This window comes from Paroedura picta, chromosome 2 (genome assembly GCF_049243985.1).
Source record: "Paroedura picta isolate Pp20150507F chromosome 2, Ppicta_v3.0, whole genome shotgun sequence".
Lineage (NCBI taxonomy): Eukaryota > Metazoa > Chordata > Lepidosauria > Squamata > Gekkonidae > Paroedura > Paroedura picta.
In genome coordinates this window covers 57,809,594-57,823,985 of record NC_135370.1, presented here as the reverse complement: position 1 = coordinate 57,823,985, position 14,392 = coordinate 57,809,594, and the positions used below count along the sequence as shown (strand labels likewise).

At 41.2% G+C, this 14,392-nt stretch overlaps 1 protein-coding gene and 1 long non-coding RNA gene across 3 annotated transcripts in view; one reads left to right on the top strand and one right to left on the bottom strand.

Moving 5' to 3' along the window:
* Positions 1–14,392, bottom strand: part of TMEM163 (transmembrane protein 163) — a 99,147-nt gene that overhangs the window by 40,602 nt on the left and 44,153 nt on the right. For both annotated transcript variants that reach the window (XR_013228150.1, XM_077320236.1), the window contains exon 4: positions 13,998–14,089. Coding sequence is in view for 1 of the 2 variants with exons in the window: in XM_077320236.1 (XP_077176351.1) it covers positions 13,998–14,089 (92 nt within the window). In the remaining variant the exon portion in view is untranslated. The remainder of the gene's footprint in view (positions 1–13,997; positions 14,090–14,392) is intronic.
* The window catches only part of LOC143829410 (uncharacterized), a 29,868-nt gene that overhangs the window by 10,627 nt on the left and 4,849 nt on the right, over positions 1–14,392 (top strand). The window lies entirely within an intron of this gene.

Genomic DNA, 14,392 nt, shown 5'->3' with positions numbered 1-14,392 from the left:
TTCCCAAGAAGGCATAAAAATATTCGTGGAAATCAGGGGATAAAACAGTCTGGGACCAGAACCAAAGGGAAAAAACATGTGGAAACCACCCCGCCCCAGAGCTCTTCAGCCCCCTAACACCACCTGAAACAAGACTGGGAAGAGCTCAAACCATCCATGTCATCCAGGAATCCCTGGAATTGTTCAGCCACCATCAGTTCCATCACTGTGTTATGGATTCGTTCTCTCTCATCTGGGTGTAGGTTAACAGAAGGACCATCTTTTCCATTTTAGTCTGTTTACTAGTTAAGATAATCTTCATAGAACCAGTTTTGTGTTGTCCCATTGCAGAAAATAAAGGATTAGAAATTGGGATATTTTTCACCAGCACTTGGAATTCACACTCCAAACAGGCAAATCTGTGACTAAATATGCATGCTTTCAAGCTGGACATAAACAATTTATATAAACAAACTTACTGTTTTGGAATTTATAATCATGTTTATTTATTTGAATTTCTAGACTGCTCTTTCCGCCAAAGCACTAAGGGCAGTGAACAACATGTATAAAAACAGTGCAGTTAAAATCACAATTCAGCATTTTAATAATATTTCTAAATAACTTCTAAAAACTCTGCCCGTAGATGTAGTATCCAAGCCCAGGGTAGGGTGCCAGTACAGGAGGGAGGCCAGCACAATGTTGTTAGTAGTTGTTTTTCTGGCCTCAGCTATAGGCCTGATGGAAGAGCTCTGTTCTGCAGGCCTTGCAGAACTCAGTGAGCTCCAACAAGGCTCTGATGTTTTCTGGAAGCTCATCCCACCAGGCAAGCCAGATACATTTCTTTGGGGCTGGGGTCACTAGCCTGTTGGTATTGGCGGGGTACAAGGCTCTTCTGGGGATGTATTCAGAGAAGCGGTCTCATAGATACACCAGGCCCAGACCGCATATGGCCTTAATGATTAAAGCCAGCACCTTAAACCTAACCTGGAATGCAATTGGAAGCCAGTGCAGCTGTTGGAGAACAGGCCGGTTGTGAGCCTTTCAAGTGGTTTTAGTTAGGACCAGGACCTGCATTTTATACCAATTGCAGTTTACAAATCAGGGGAAGACATGAATAGGGTGAGTTAAAGAAGTCCAGCCTGACTGGTACATGGATCATTGTGGCTAGTTGGTCAAAGGCCATATAAGGATGGCCAAAATAGTTTGCCTTGGTGAAGATGGACCATTGAGCCACTTTTGTAACCATCAGGCTCTTTCCTTTCCAACCACAGGACCTGTGTTAGCAGAGTAAATAAGGCAGTGAGGTTGCATACTCTGATTTAATAGTAAGTAAAGGTTTATTCAAGAGCCTCTTGTGTCGCAGGGTGGTAAGGCATACTGTCTGAAGATCTGCAAATGAGGCCGGGAGTTCAATCCCAGCAGCCGGCTCAAGGTTGACTCAGCCTTCCATCCTTCTGAGGTCGGTAAAATGAGTACCCAGCTTGCTGGGGGGTAAAACGGGGAAGGTACTGGCAAATCACCCCGTATTGAGTCTCCCATGAAAACGCTGGAGGGCGTCACCCCAAGGGTCAGACATGACCCGGTGCTTGCACAGGGGATACCTTTACCTTTACAGGTTTATTCAAGAATTACCATACTTGATAGTGCAGAGGAGAGACAGAGATAGAAGCTGACTACATGCTAACAGAGAGAGAGAGAGAGAGTCTGAAATAGCACTGTGTGTGAACGAGACCTTGGGGTACTTGTGGATTGTAAACTAAACATGAGCAGGCAGTGTGATGCAGCGGTAAAAAAGGCAAATGCCATTTTGGGCTGTATCAACAGGGGCATCACATCAAAATCACAAGATGTCATAGTCCCATTGTATACGGCACTGGTCAGACCACACCTGGAGTACTGTGTGCAGTTCTGGAAGCCTCTCTTCAAGAAGGACGTAGATAAAATTGAAAGGGTACAGAGGAGAGCGACGAGGATGGCCAAGGGACCAAGCCCTATGAAGATAGGTTGAGGGACTTGGGAATGTTCAGCCTGGAGAAAAGGAGGTTGAGAGGGGACATGATAGCCCTCTTTAAGTATTTGAAAGGTTGTCACTTGGAGGAGGGCAGGATGCTGTTTCTGCTGGCTGCAGAGGAGAGGACACGCAGTAATGGGTTTAAACTTCAAGTACAACGATATAGGCTAGATATCAGGGGGGGGGGAAATTCACAGTCAGAGTAGTTCAGCAGTGGAATAGGCTGCCTAAGGAGGTGGTGATCTCCCCCTCACTGGCAGTCTTCAAGCAAAGGTTGGATACACACTTTTCTTGGATGCTTTAGGATGCTTAGGGCTAATCCTGTGTTGAGCAGGGGGTTGGACTAGATGGCCTGTATGGTCCCTTCCAACTCTATGATGCTATGAAATTGTGGCTTCTGAGAAGAACCACGAAATTGCCTCTAAGAGTAGCAGTCTGGAGACAGACAAGAAATGACAACAGGAGAAAAGATCCTGACCTCATTATTATTATCCTATAAAATAGTCTTCTTGCTGCCCTCTTCAGGGTCTTCTTCTCTTCTTCTTTAAACACCAGACACTGCCTATTCCAACACTCTGGTCCTCAAAGGGTTCAACTTCAGACATTCCATCACAGTTTCTAGACACCTAATCTCAGGGAGTTTGTTCAGTCAGCAGCTCACCAACAGATAAGACCTGGGTGTCATCTGCATATTGTTGACACCCAAGCTCATATCCCTGGGCTAGAGGGCACATAAAGAAGATAAAGAATGTTGGGGAGAGAAGTGCCCCCTGTGGGACTCCACACTAGAGGTGGTAATGGTGGGATTGTTCCTCCTCAACAGCTACCCCCCACCCTTGACCTTTTCTTATTTTGCAGAATGGATGACAGCAGGAAAAAATAAGGACATGAGCACAGACTTTCTTGACCTCTTTCTAGGTTAACAATGATAGCATAAAACAATTCTTCACAGATTATTCACTGTGTTAAACTTTACTGAGGTAAATAAACATAAGCTGTACACCTGGCACTAAATAAATTAGAAGCTAGACAATTCTCAAGATCTGTCAAAATTAAAGTTGGAGATTTGCACTGTTTGATGCATCAAAGAAAAGCTTAAAATTACCTGAAATATAAAAGACCAGAAGGAAGATTTACATTGTGAGAGCTATGAAAGGAAGGAGACAGCTATCATAGAAAATGTGTATCAGTATTCATTTAGCAAAATATATTCACTTCAGATGGGATTAAACTCTTAATGAAGGAGAGATGTGTGCTATTACCTCTAAGATGATTCAGCATTCACTCATCACATTTAGCTAGGGCAGCATCTTTTTAATATACTCGTTGTGAAATTCTGCAGTCATGCAAAATTCATGAGTGTCTGCCTTAATACCATAATGGCTAAGGCACATCTCTCTTTTTCGAGTGTTGATTTCTCTCTGCCCTGCAGCTAGAATATTTTATTGTCTATAACATCATTCCAAAGTTAATCAGTAACATTGGTCCGCTGAAAATTAAGGAAATAATTCAAAACTATATGGATTAAAACAGAAAACAAAACTAAGTCATATTTTACTAATAATGTAAACAGAGTCCAGAGTAACAATTCTATTTACCTAGAAGTATATTAATTACTATCTGATAAAAATCACTCAGCTACTTTGCAACAGAGACCACATTGTGTGTAGCTAAATTTTTAATGGCTGTTTATCGAGCTAGAATTAAGATGTTTTAATCAGCTGATTTTACTGTATTTTGTTGTTGTTATGTGCAAAGTCATGTCCGACCCATCGTGACCCCATGGACAATGATCCTCCAGGCCTTCCTGTCCTCTACCATTCCCCGGAGTCCATTTAAGTTTGCACCTACTGCTTCAGTGACTCCATCCAGCCACCTCATTCTCTGTCGCCCCCTTCTTCTTTTGCCCTCGATCGCTCCCAGCATTAGGCTCTTCTCCAGGGAGTCCTTCCTTCTCATGAGGTGGCCAAAGTATTTGAGTTTCATCTTCAGGATCTGGCCTTCTAAGGAGCAGTCAGGGCTGATCTCATCTAGGACTGACTGGTTTGGTCGCCTTGCAGTCCAAGGGACTCGCAAGAGTCTTCTCCAGCACCAGAGTTCAAAAGCCTCAATTCTTTGACGCTCAGCCTTCCTTATGGTCCAACTTTCGCAGCCATACATTGCAACTGGGAATACCATAGCCTTGACTAAACGCACTTTTGTTGGCAGGGTAATGTCTCTGCTTTTTAGGATGCTGTCTAGATTTGCCATAGCTTTCCTCCCCTTACTGTATTTTAGTCTATAATATTAGCTTATTTTACTCTATTATAATTTTACCCGGCTTGGCTGTCCTTATTGTTATGCCAATAAAGGTATATATATATATATTATATTTTCTTAAGTACAAGAAAGGAGTAATATTAGGGGCAACAGTACATGTTAAATTGTAGATCTGATCTTCAGATTTCCTTTTCAAATTTCAAGGTAGCCAAGCATGGGAGTCAAGTGGGTGAGAGTCACAGCACTAAGAAGAGGCTCCCTTGCCGTCTATGTTAGTAGCCAGATCCCTCCGCACTCTTGAGGTGTAGTTTATAAACAGCCACAATATAAATGCCCTTCCACAGCCCCTCCCAGATTACCTTGCAACGGACTATCTGGCATTAATGGACTGTGGAAGAGATGGCAGCTGCATATATGCACAAAAGGGTACACAACATGCTCACAATCACACATCATGGATGCCAGCCAGCTGCCAGATTCTCCAGGGCTTACCTTGACTCTTTAGATTAGATTAGTAAAATGGCTAAGAGATGCTCAACTGCTTCCTTTCTCTCCCCACCCAAAACCAGGATGCATATTCTTGGGACAATCCAGCCTCTGGTAAAGTGCTATCTACTCCCAATCTCTCCTTCCATGTCACACCCACAAAACTCAATTAGCGATCACTAAAAGCTATATGTGAGAATCAGCTGCTTGTTGGTCTTTAACTGATTCCCCTGAAGACCCTGCTGAAGTAGAGGAGAGAGTGTTCTTTCTCCACAGCCTCAGAGGGTTGGGGGGAGGGGGGAGAGACCCTCCCAAGCACTGATCCAGGTTTTATATCTTTTAAATGTAGACTGTTGTTAAAAACTGCCCTTAGCCTGTGGGGGAAGGGCAATCTATACATTAAATTAGAAATAAAAATAATAAAGAATAAACCCCACAAGTACTGGGGGCAAACCTTTTCTTGCACACAGACAGTCCCCCAATCTCAAACAACTACTCAGCCACAATTATACAACATGGACACAAGTACCAGAGCTTGCAGTAAACCCAATTTACTGCCAAATACACCCAGACAATACAATCAATGGACCTAACAATATCAACTACACCATCTAAAACAGCGGTTCTCGACCTTTTTGGTGCTGCAACCCCAACTTCAGTGGCGGTGTCATGTGCGTGCACAACAATCAAGATGGCATGGAGGTGGCCAGTGCCATGGCTCTGCTGCCTCTGCCCGCCACTAGCCGCCATCTCCGCCACCACCCGCTTCTGCCACCACTCACTGCCTGCCGCCGGTGAGCAACAGGGCGACCCCGCGAAAGGGGCCAAGCGACCCCAAATTGGGTTGTGACCCCAAGGTTGAGAACCCCTCCTGTACACCCTTGTCTTGCCTTGTCTTTTCTTGTCTTACCAGCTTATTGATTAGCAAATCTTGAGCATCAGAAGATTCCCATTCCTTGTTTTTTGGGATGCAAGAACTAAAAGGACTAAAATCTTTTTGCTATTGCCAGAGTGATCTTGGGATCCTTATCACTAAGCAAAGGAGATAGAGTCTTCAGACTGTAGGGGGATGACTGATCGATTAGTGGTTTACAATAATGATCCTTTGTATTCTCAAAAACTCTGCATTTAAGCAAAACATGAAAAGATGTACCAGTTTTATTAAGGCCACAAGGGCAAATTCTATTGAAACAAGGCCTATTCAGAAATCTCCTCTGTAGAACCACAGTCTTGCAAATAAGAAAGTTGTGCAGTATAGTAGGATGAGCCTTCGGGGAGGGTAGTATTTAAATTAAATTAATAGATACATTGTATGGGGAAGGTGAAGATTTCAGAAAAACAAAGACCAAAAGACAGGGATGCCCAAACATGATGGGCTTTTAAGATCAAACTACTGTAATCAGTTTCTAAGACACACTTTTTGATCCAAGAAAACAGTTTGGATTTGTCTATATAAGTATTATTAGCCAACATTCAAACTAAAGTTGATTTCTCATCCAGGGCTTTCATCCAAACTGATTTGTGAGTATCCCATTTCAGAGTGGCATCTTTAGCAGAGAAAAATTTTAGTCTCAGCTTGATGGCATAGAGCCATGTTCTTGCTTCTCGGGATATTTGCCCAGGTTTTGCCTACAGTACAATATTTGTACAGCTGAGGGCATTCAGTATTTTTCTCCAAAACTTGGCCAGAGGTTGATCTATATTATCAGAGATAGCCGTGATCCAAATAGCTAAGCCATTAAGAATCAGAAGGACCTCTTTCACATTGAAGGCTTGTACAGTTCTGGAAAAATATTTCCTCCCTTATTATGGAAGAACTTATTTGTAGCATGTACACATTGTTTTGCTTTGTAGAATGTTGTTTAAAGTTAGGGCATTCAAGATAAACCTGCTGAGAATAGAATCCCCAAATAGGAGAAGGTACCTGCTGAGATACCTGCTCAGTATTAGGCCCAATCATTGATCATTGAAGAGGGTTCCATTTCCTGGCTTTGGTGAAAACTAAGTTCTTAGATTTCAGATAATTAATCACCAGTCTTTCTTGGGAACAGTAACTGAGGAAATATTGCAAAGCCCTTTGTAAACCAGTCCTGGTTTGAGACAAAATAATAGCATAATCTAAATAAAGCAGGACAGTTTCGGAGGATGACAGCCACTGTCAAATTGTTCTGACAGTGCCATCTACACAACAGCCTTGCAGGGTAGATCGAGATCGAGTGTTCGTCTGTCTGGAGCAGTGGAAAAGAGTGAGATTGGCGTGGTGGGACAGGAAGCAAAACTGAACTGAGAAACCCCAGGAAAAAACCCAATTTATATACTATCATGAACAATGGATCAGTTTCGGTTTAATTTCTGTGAAAGAACACTTGCATAATTTTATGGTTAGGGTTCACCACAGTATATGGAACTGTATTAAAGGGTCGCAGCATTAGGAAGGTTGAGAACCACTGGTGTACAGTGTTGATATCTGTCCATGTTTACTGCTTAACATTTTCCCAGACTTGTACTAGGCTTGACTCATAATTAATTTCATGTTACTTGACTCTTGGGGAGTTGGTTCATAGAAGAGATTTGTTGCGCAAGAAAAATACAGAACAGAGAGTAAGCTGTATAACTGCTTGGTCATTCAGGAAATATCTAAAACACTGAGTGAATACATATTGACTTAGGAGGGGGCAGTGCCACAAGCATGAAAGGCAAGGAATCTATAGTGTATCCAATGAATTCAATGGGTTTATAAGTGCGCAAAACTGCTTAGGACTGCACTGTTAAATATATTATGGTGGAAGGCTTTCTACATTCTTAAGTTTGAACAGCATATCCTTATCTTATCTGTGGGTGAGACCAATTTTGGTACACTGAAAGGCAGAAGCCACAATGTAAGAAGTAGTAATATAATGATGAGATTCATAAACATGGTATTGGTAGGTGACAATATTATAGTGATGATATTTCAGACATTTCACACGTAACACTATAAGTACATAAAACCATGCCAACAAAATCCATGCAATGGGATAGAAAATCAATAAAAGTGATCTTCATACTTTCCAGACCCAAGACCCCAACTGCAAGCACATGACTGAAAGTCACAAAATAGAATCTTGTGACAGGAAAACAGGAAGCCAAAATTATGACTTCACCAGTGTCAAGGATGGGGCCATGGAAAGCAGTCAATAGAGTTGGTATCAGGAAACAAAAATAAAGCAGTTGTAACCATTGTGAGCAGCAAGTCATGGGGCAGAATCATGGATGAATCCTTCCCATAAGGTGACCTCATCTCACTGCCCAATAGCTCTTTTCAGCATGCATGCAAGAAGAAGCAAGCAGCATGACAACCCCTTGCGCTATACAAATAAACAAAAAAATGCCCAGTATACACAGACATGACCAAGTCTACTCATCCAACTACACAGGCTACTCATGGGTTCCAATCCATTGGTTGCAATACTCAACAAAATCTGGGCTAGGGTATGTGAGTAAATGACATGATTCAAAACACACATTAAAGATGCACCAGGAATCTGGTGCATCAGGGGTGAATGCTTGCATTGCTTCTCTAGTTTGGTGGATACTGCCACACATTATGATTGTAATCATAGAGACCTAATAGTAGCCAAATGATAATTCTCCTTTCATAAAATCCTAAAGCATTTTAAGGTAAGTGGCACAATTCCTAATGTCTTATTGGAAAGCTACAAAAAGTAGATAAACATTTAAAACATAAAAATCACCTGAGCTAGTAATATGTCCTTAAAAAGAAAGGAGGTGGGTTTTCAAAGAACATATGTTTCCTTTAAAACTGCCAACAGTACAGGTAACCACATTTCTATTGATGAAACAGAGAGTTAAAGCAGTTCTCTTTTTGCTGCAAGGCACAGTTGTATGTAAAATTTTCACACACTGATAGATTTCTATCTGGGATTTCTATCATAGCTTGTTTGGCCCAAATGTAGACCATGACCACAGTCCTGTACTCCATACTATAACCATGTGGATGGAATCCCAGTCCCTTTCTAAAGATTCCCTTAGCTCATTGGTGTGGCATCACAGGACATCATACAGAATAGAAGAACGGAGTTTTGTAACACTGACACCCTGTAGAGTTACTTGCATCATTCAGAGCACTTAGCCGCATCCTTTTCCAACCACAGGGCTCATACATTTATACTGTTATATATTTGTAAAAAAGAAATGAAAAAATTAGTAAGTCTGCTGCTCATGTAAACATTAATGTTTTCTGTTACAAATGCTACAGTAGACTACACTGTAGTTTAGCTGGCAAATAAGATTTGGTTTATACAATTTAGCTGCTGTCTAATTCCTGTCTAATTATCATCCCATCAGCTCTCCAGCAAATGGAATGTAGTGACAATACATCTAACTGGGTATATAATCAAGCCCTTGGTAATTACTATTCTCAGCTCAGTCTGCTCCAAGAGCAGCAGAGGGGTGGCAACAGAATTAAGAAAAAATTAGTGATGCATGCAAATGCAATCTGTCTGAATGTTTCACTTAAACTTGTCGGTAAGTGGATGGATGCATGGATGGATGGATAAATAAATAAATAAATCACTTCCTTTTCCTCCTCTCATATATTGTATTTAACAAGATGACTTTCACATATGGTTACAACCAATTTTAGCAGCCTCCTGAGAAGTAAATTAGAATATTCACTGAACTGTGATGACACTATGCCGAATAAAACAAGATTGCCAATATCAGTCAGATAATTGGTTGGTCAGTTTTGTTAGCACACAATTATTTTACATCTTAGTTTTCAAAACTGTGAGAATAGACCCTGGTTTTTCTTTTAACACAAAGAGAGCTATAGTTTTTAATAAAACCAGATATTTTGTTCTTATAACTACTGCTTCTCCCCCCCCCCACTTGTTCTGTCAGTTTATTTAGGTGCTCAAGCCAAGAGATGTTTGGAGGTGTTTGGCCATTGCCTGCCTATGCATAGCAGTCTTCCTTGGTCTTCCGCAGTCTTCTGAGATATTCATTTATTTATTAGATTTATTACCCACTGCTCTTGTGAAATGTTTTGCAGCGGGTTACAGAATAAAACGCCAAATCAATTTAAAACATTAAAACATTAACAAGATTACACACTCTGGTAGCAAAAAAAATCAAAACTCACCCTGTATCCACCCTCTCCCCTCCACCCCCCCCCCCAGTCAACCTCCCCTCTCTCAGCATCTCAGGCATAGATTTCCAGGGCTGATGACTATTGTTCTAATCTGAGGAAGGGTCCCTTAGAACTCCTGCACCCCGGCCTCAACCAAAGACCTGACGGAAGAGTTCCGTTTGGCAGGCCCTGAGACTTGGCTAGCATGGGCTACCCAGATCACAACACTACTTTTAATAAGTATTTTTTTTTAATCCTATTGCCAGTTATAAGTGGCAGGAGACTGGTCCCTGTATTGTCAACATGAGTGAGCTGCATCTTGATGGCACTTTCTACTAATACCACTGCCACACACTGCATTAAAAAAACAACAACAGGGCTCTACCTTCTCTTCCTTAGAAACTTTCACCATACACTTTGGCATAATTTGGGAGCAAACACGTGTCTACCCAAATTCTCTTCTTCTTCCCAGCCCCTGTAAGAGCCTAAAACACAGCCGATCCTGCAGACAGGAAGCTGACCAGCCCAGTAGACCTCGAGTGTACCCTGTGGAGAAGTGAGCTGTGTGGCAGGCAGCAGACCCCAGGACTATCCCACGGGATCCTCACTCCCCAACAGCTGCCATTTCTGGAAGCAACATCACCAGCCTCCAAGTTAAATTAGAGTGTTAAAAGGAAAGGAAAGATGGCATTTTGTGTTAGAACTGATTGCTTTGGTGGTAGGTAGATAGGTAAGATTTTATTGTACAAGGCCATAAGCCATAATGATTGCTAGTCAAACAGTGAGTAAACATTACAGTAAAAACAGGCAGGACCAGGATATAATGAAGAATATAGCACACTGAACATCAGGGCGGAGGTTTTGCACAAATCTTCTTGGCAGCCAATGTATACAGTGATGTCACATGGTGATTTAGGTGGGTAGCCAAGTTGGTGTGAAGCAAAAGAGCAACATTTGAGTCCAGGGTCACCTTTAAGGCCAACAAAGAATCAAAGTTTGTCTTAAAGGTGCCACTGGACTCATACTTTGTTCTATTATTATGCGTTTTTACTATATGTAACCCACCGTGAGCCTTGCGGAAGTGGCGGGCTGTAAGTCGAAATAAATAAATAAATAAATAAATAAATAAATAAATAAATAAATAAATAAATAAATAAATAAATAAATATTATACAGGTGACATAATGATTATTTTGTCTACCACTGAATGCAAAGCTAGTCTGGCTAAAATGGCTGTGTGAACTGAGTAAAGGCCACAAAACGGCATAATGAGGGAGACTCTTCAGTTCCAGGTCTCCACAGATATGCTGAGAAACTAGTGTGCTGATATGGTAGTTGTCATTATTTGAAATCAGAGGGCTGAAAAGGCTCCTCTAAGTTTGTGGAAGGTGACCCTGGACAAATACAAAGTGATTGCTTTGGTGTCTCCCATTGTTTTAATGAAAAGAAATTAATTACATTTGTTAATGTACAGATTACCCTTTTACTTAGTTGCCTGGAACTCTAATTTGGAGAGTTGAAGCAGAGTACAGTCATATAGGAAAAGAGTGGGGGGAAATCAGTAGAAGATGTAATGGACAATGATGTTTTCAAATCAGTGGAGTTACAGCAGACACTGATAACAGCAGCAGACATCTAAGTGAAACTCCTCACATGGTTGCTTAGCTATTAAACAGACAAAGAGAGAGTGTGAAGAAATCTGCCCACCTTCTATTTCCTGTTCAGTCATTAAGACTTCCAGCCCTCCTGCTTTGGTATGTCAAGTCCTCATTGGGAAATCTCTAGAGGTTTGCAGATGGAGCTTGTGGAGGGGAGGGGTTGGGGAAGGGTGAGGCCTCAGCAAGGTATAAAGCCACAGAATCCACCTTCAACAGAGCAACAATTTTCTCCAGGGGAACTGATCTCTGTAGTCTGGAGATTAGTTATCATTCCAGATTTCCAATCTTCCCTTTCTGTCGTCCCAGATATATTCATCCCTCCTTCAACTCAATGTAATATGTTCTTAGTCTGCTACTTTGGTGACCAGTTTATCATTGATTTCAGAGTCAGGAAAGAACTTGTAAGGTGGATACATTTCGCACTGGGGATGAGGGGATGATATTCTTCCTTTCTCCCATGTTATCTATGTTAATACAGGTAATTCATATTATTACAAGTAGTTATTACAAGTACTGATCTTGCTATAGATGTGGACAAAAAGGTAAGCAGGTTGTGGAACTCTGCAATAACCACATAGGACCTGGTGGGGGGAGGGTTGAACACACAAAAATCAATCTAACAGTTGAAATGACATTCAACCATATCGCCAGGCAAACACTAAGAAGATGGAGACCTGGTTGGATCAGGCCTCTGTGTATCTTCAAGTTAAACCAGCAGACCAGCAGTGGGCTGTGCTTTATGACAACTGATTCCAAGCAGATTAAGGCCAACACTCACCCCAGCCTTTGTACAGTTAGAAATTTGGTTAATAAAATGTTGGCCTATTATTCATATAACTCTAAACGGGGAATCCATCTCTTCTCATCGACTCCTCTTATGGTCACAAACACCATCAATCAAAAACTTAGAAAACCAAATCCATCTCAGTGAATCAAATGAGGTCAAAACATATCAACTAGAAAAACATGTTGGGTTTCTGTGCCATTTATACCAATCTCCATCATAGCATCTCACCCCTTTTCCTTCACAAAATAATGTATGTTTCATGCTGTTGATTTATCACGCATTGGAGTTAATCAGTAGGGAAGATTTCTCACTCACAGAAATGTGCACATATTTCTGCCCTTGATGTGCATACACACAGAGCACATCTTCAAACTGCCTGGTTGTCTGCAGTCTGACATAGTGAAGCACATTCAGCTAACTGCTCTTGAAGGACAGAAAGAATCAGTGTCATGCTCTTCTCACTAGCTATTATTAATAGGATGGTGTCAGGGTTTGAAACAAGTGTTTCTAAGACATGGAACAACACTGCATCAGTGAAAGGTTTGCCTTTTAGAACATTATCCTTAATGATATTTTAAAACATTGCCGACTTACACCAGATTTTATCAATCAAATAAATATTTTTTTTCATATTTGTCCTTGATTTGTATTGTAACTCTCTTCTGGCCTTAGGGAAGAGGGAAGGCGATTGTAAGCCGCTTTGAAATGCCTTTGGGTAGAGAAAAGCGGCATATAAGATCCAACTCTTCTTCTTCTTATAGTTTGATTAGCAGCCACCTTGTGGTGGAACAATGCTGCAGTCTTCAGGAAGGACAGGGGTGTGTATGTTCACCCATGTACTTTGGATATTCATACATCACTGCCAGTTACCATATTATTTCTATAGTATTACAGTACCATGCTATTTTTCCTTGCAAGAATAAATTCACTTGCACTTGCTGTCATGCATGGATGATTTAGAGGCCAAGCAAGGGGATTTAGAGCTTGCATCTGTAATAGGTATTCTGTAGAAAGTGTTGAATCTTTCTTTTTCTGTGTAATTTATTCAGATCTGAGGAGAAAATGTCTGGATCCTCATCTGAATAAGAAGCCTGCTCACTTTTCTGAATATCATTTAAAGACCTGGATTTTAACATAGTATTAGGTAAAGGTAAAGATATCCCCTGTGCAAGCACCGGGTCGTGTCTGACCCTTGGGGTGACGCCCTCCAGCATTTTCATGGCAGACTCAATACGGGGTGGTTTGCCAGTACCTTCCCCAGTCATTACCTTTTACCCCCCAGCAAGCTGGGTACTCATTTTACCGACCTCGGAAGGATAGAAGGCTGAGTCAACCTTGAGCTGGCTGCTGGGATCGAACTCCCAACCTCATGGGCAGACAGCTTCAGACAACATGTCTCTGCCTTACCACTCTGCGCCACAAGAGGCTCATAACATAGTATTAGATGTGTGCTAATATATAGTTGCTGCAGTTAAATATCCTTTGTTTTTAACAAATATTGAACAGCAATAACTTTCTGTTATATTGCTCTATTTTTCTGGTCAAATAGTCTAGTGGCTTTAAGACCTAGATGTGAATAAACTTTAAATAAATGAAAGTACACAGAAAGTACACATTTGGCATCACGTTCTTCATCCATCTTCTCACAGATAATCATAAGAGCTAAAAGTAGCCACAAGTACTCACAAGTATTCTCTGTGCGCTGAATGTACGGCAGCAGCATTACTGTAGCGCCACAGAACTATCACAGATGACAAAACATCCAAAGTGGCATCAAACTGTAAAAGATACATAAGCATTTGGTTTGGGGGGCAGCTATTAAAGCAAACTTTATTGACAGCAACATTTGTATGCTATATGTCCAACACAGAAGCCCTGTATGATTAATTTAGATAAAAGCAGGGGTTAGAATTCATTAAAACACTGATTATTTCTGCTCTTTTTCTTTCTTTTTTTTACCAGAGGACCGCAGATCCTTTTGGGGTTATCCAGATACTATGCCAAAGGATGGTTTAGTAGTCCATGAATAAGCTCTGCACTCAAATACTCCCTTCTCTTTTTCCCACTGTAATGGTCATTAA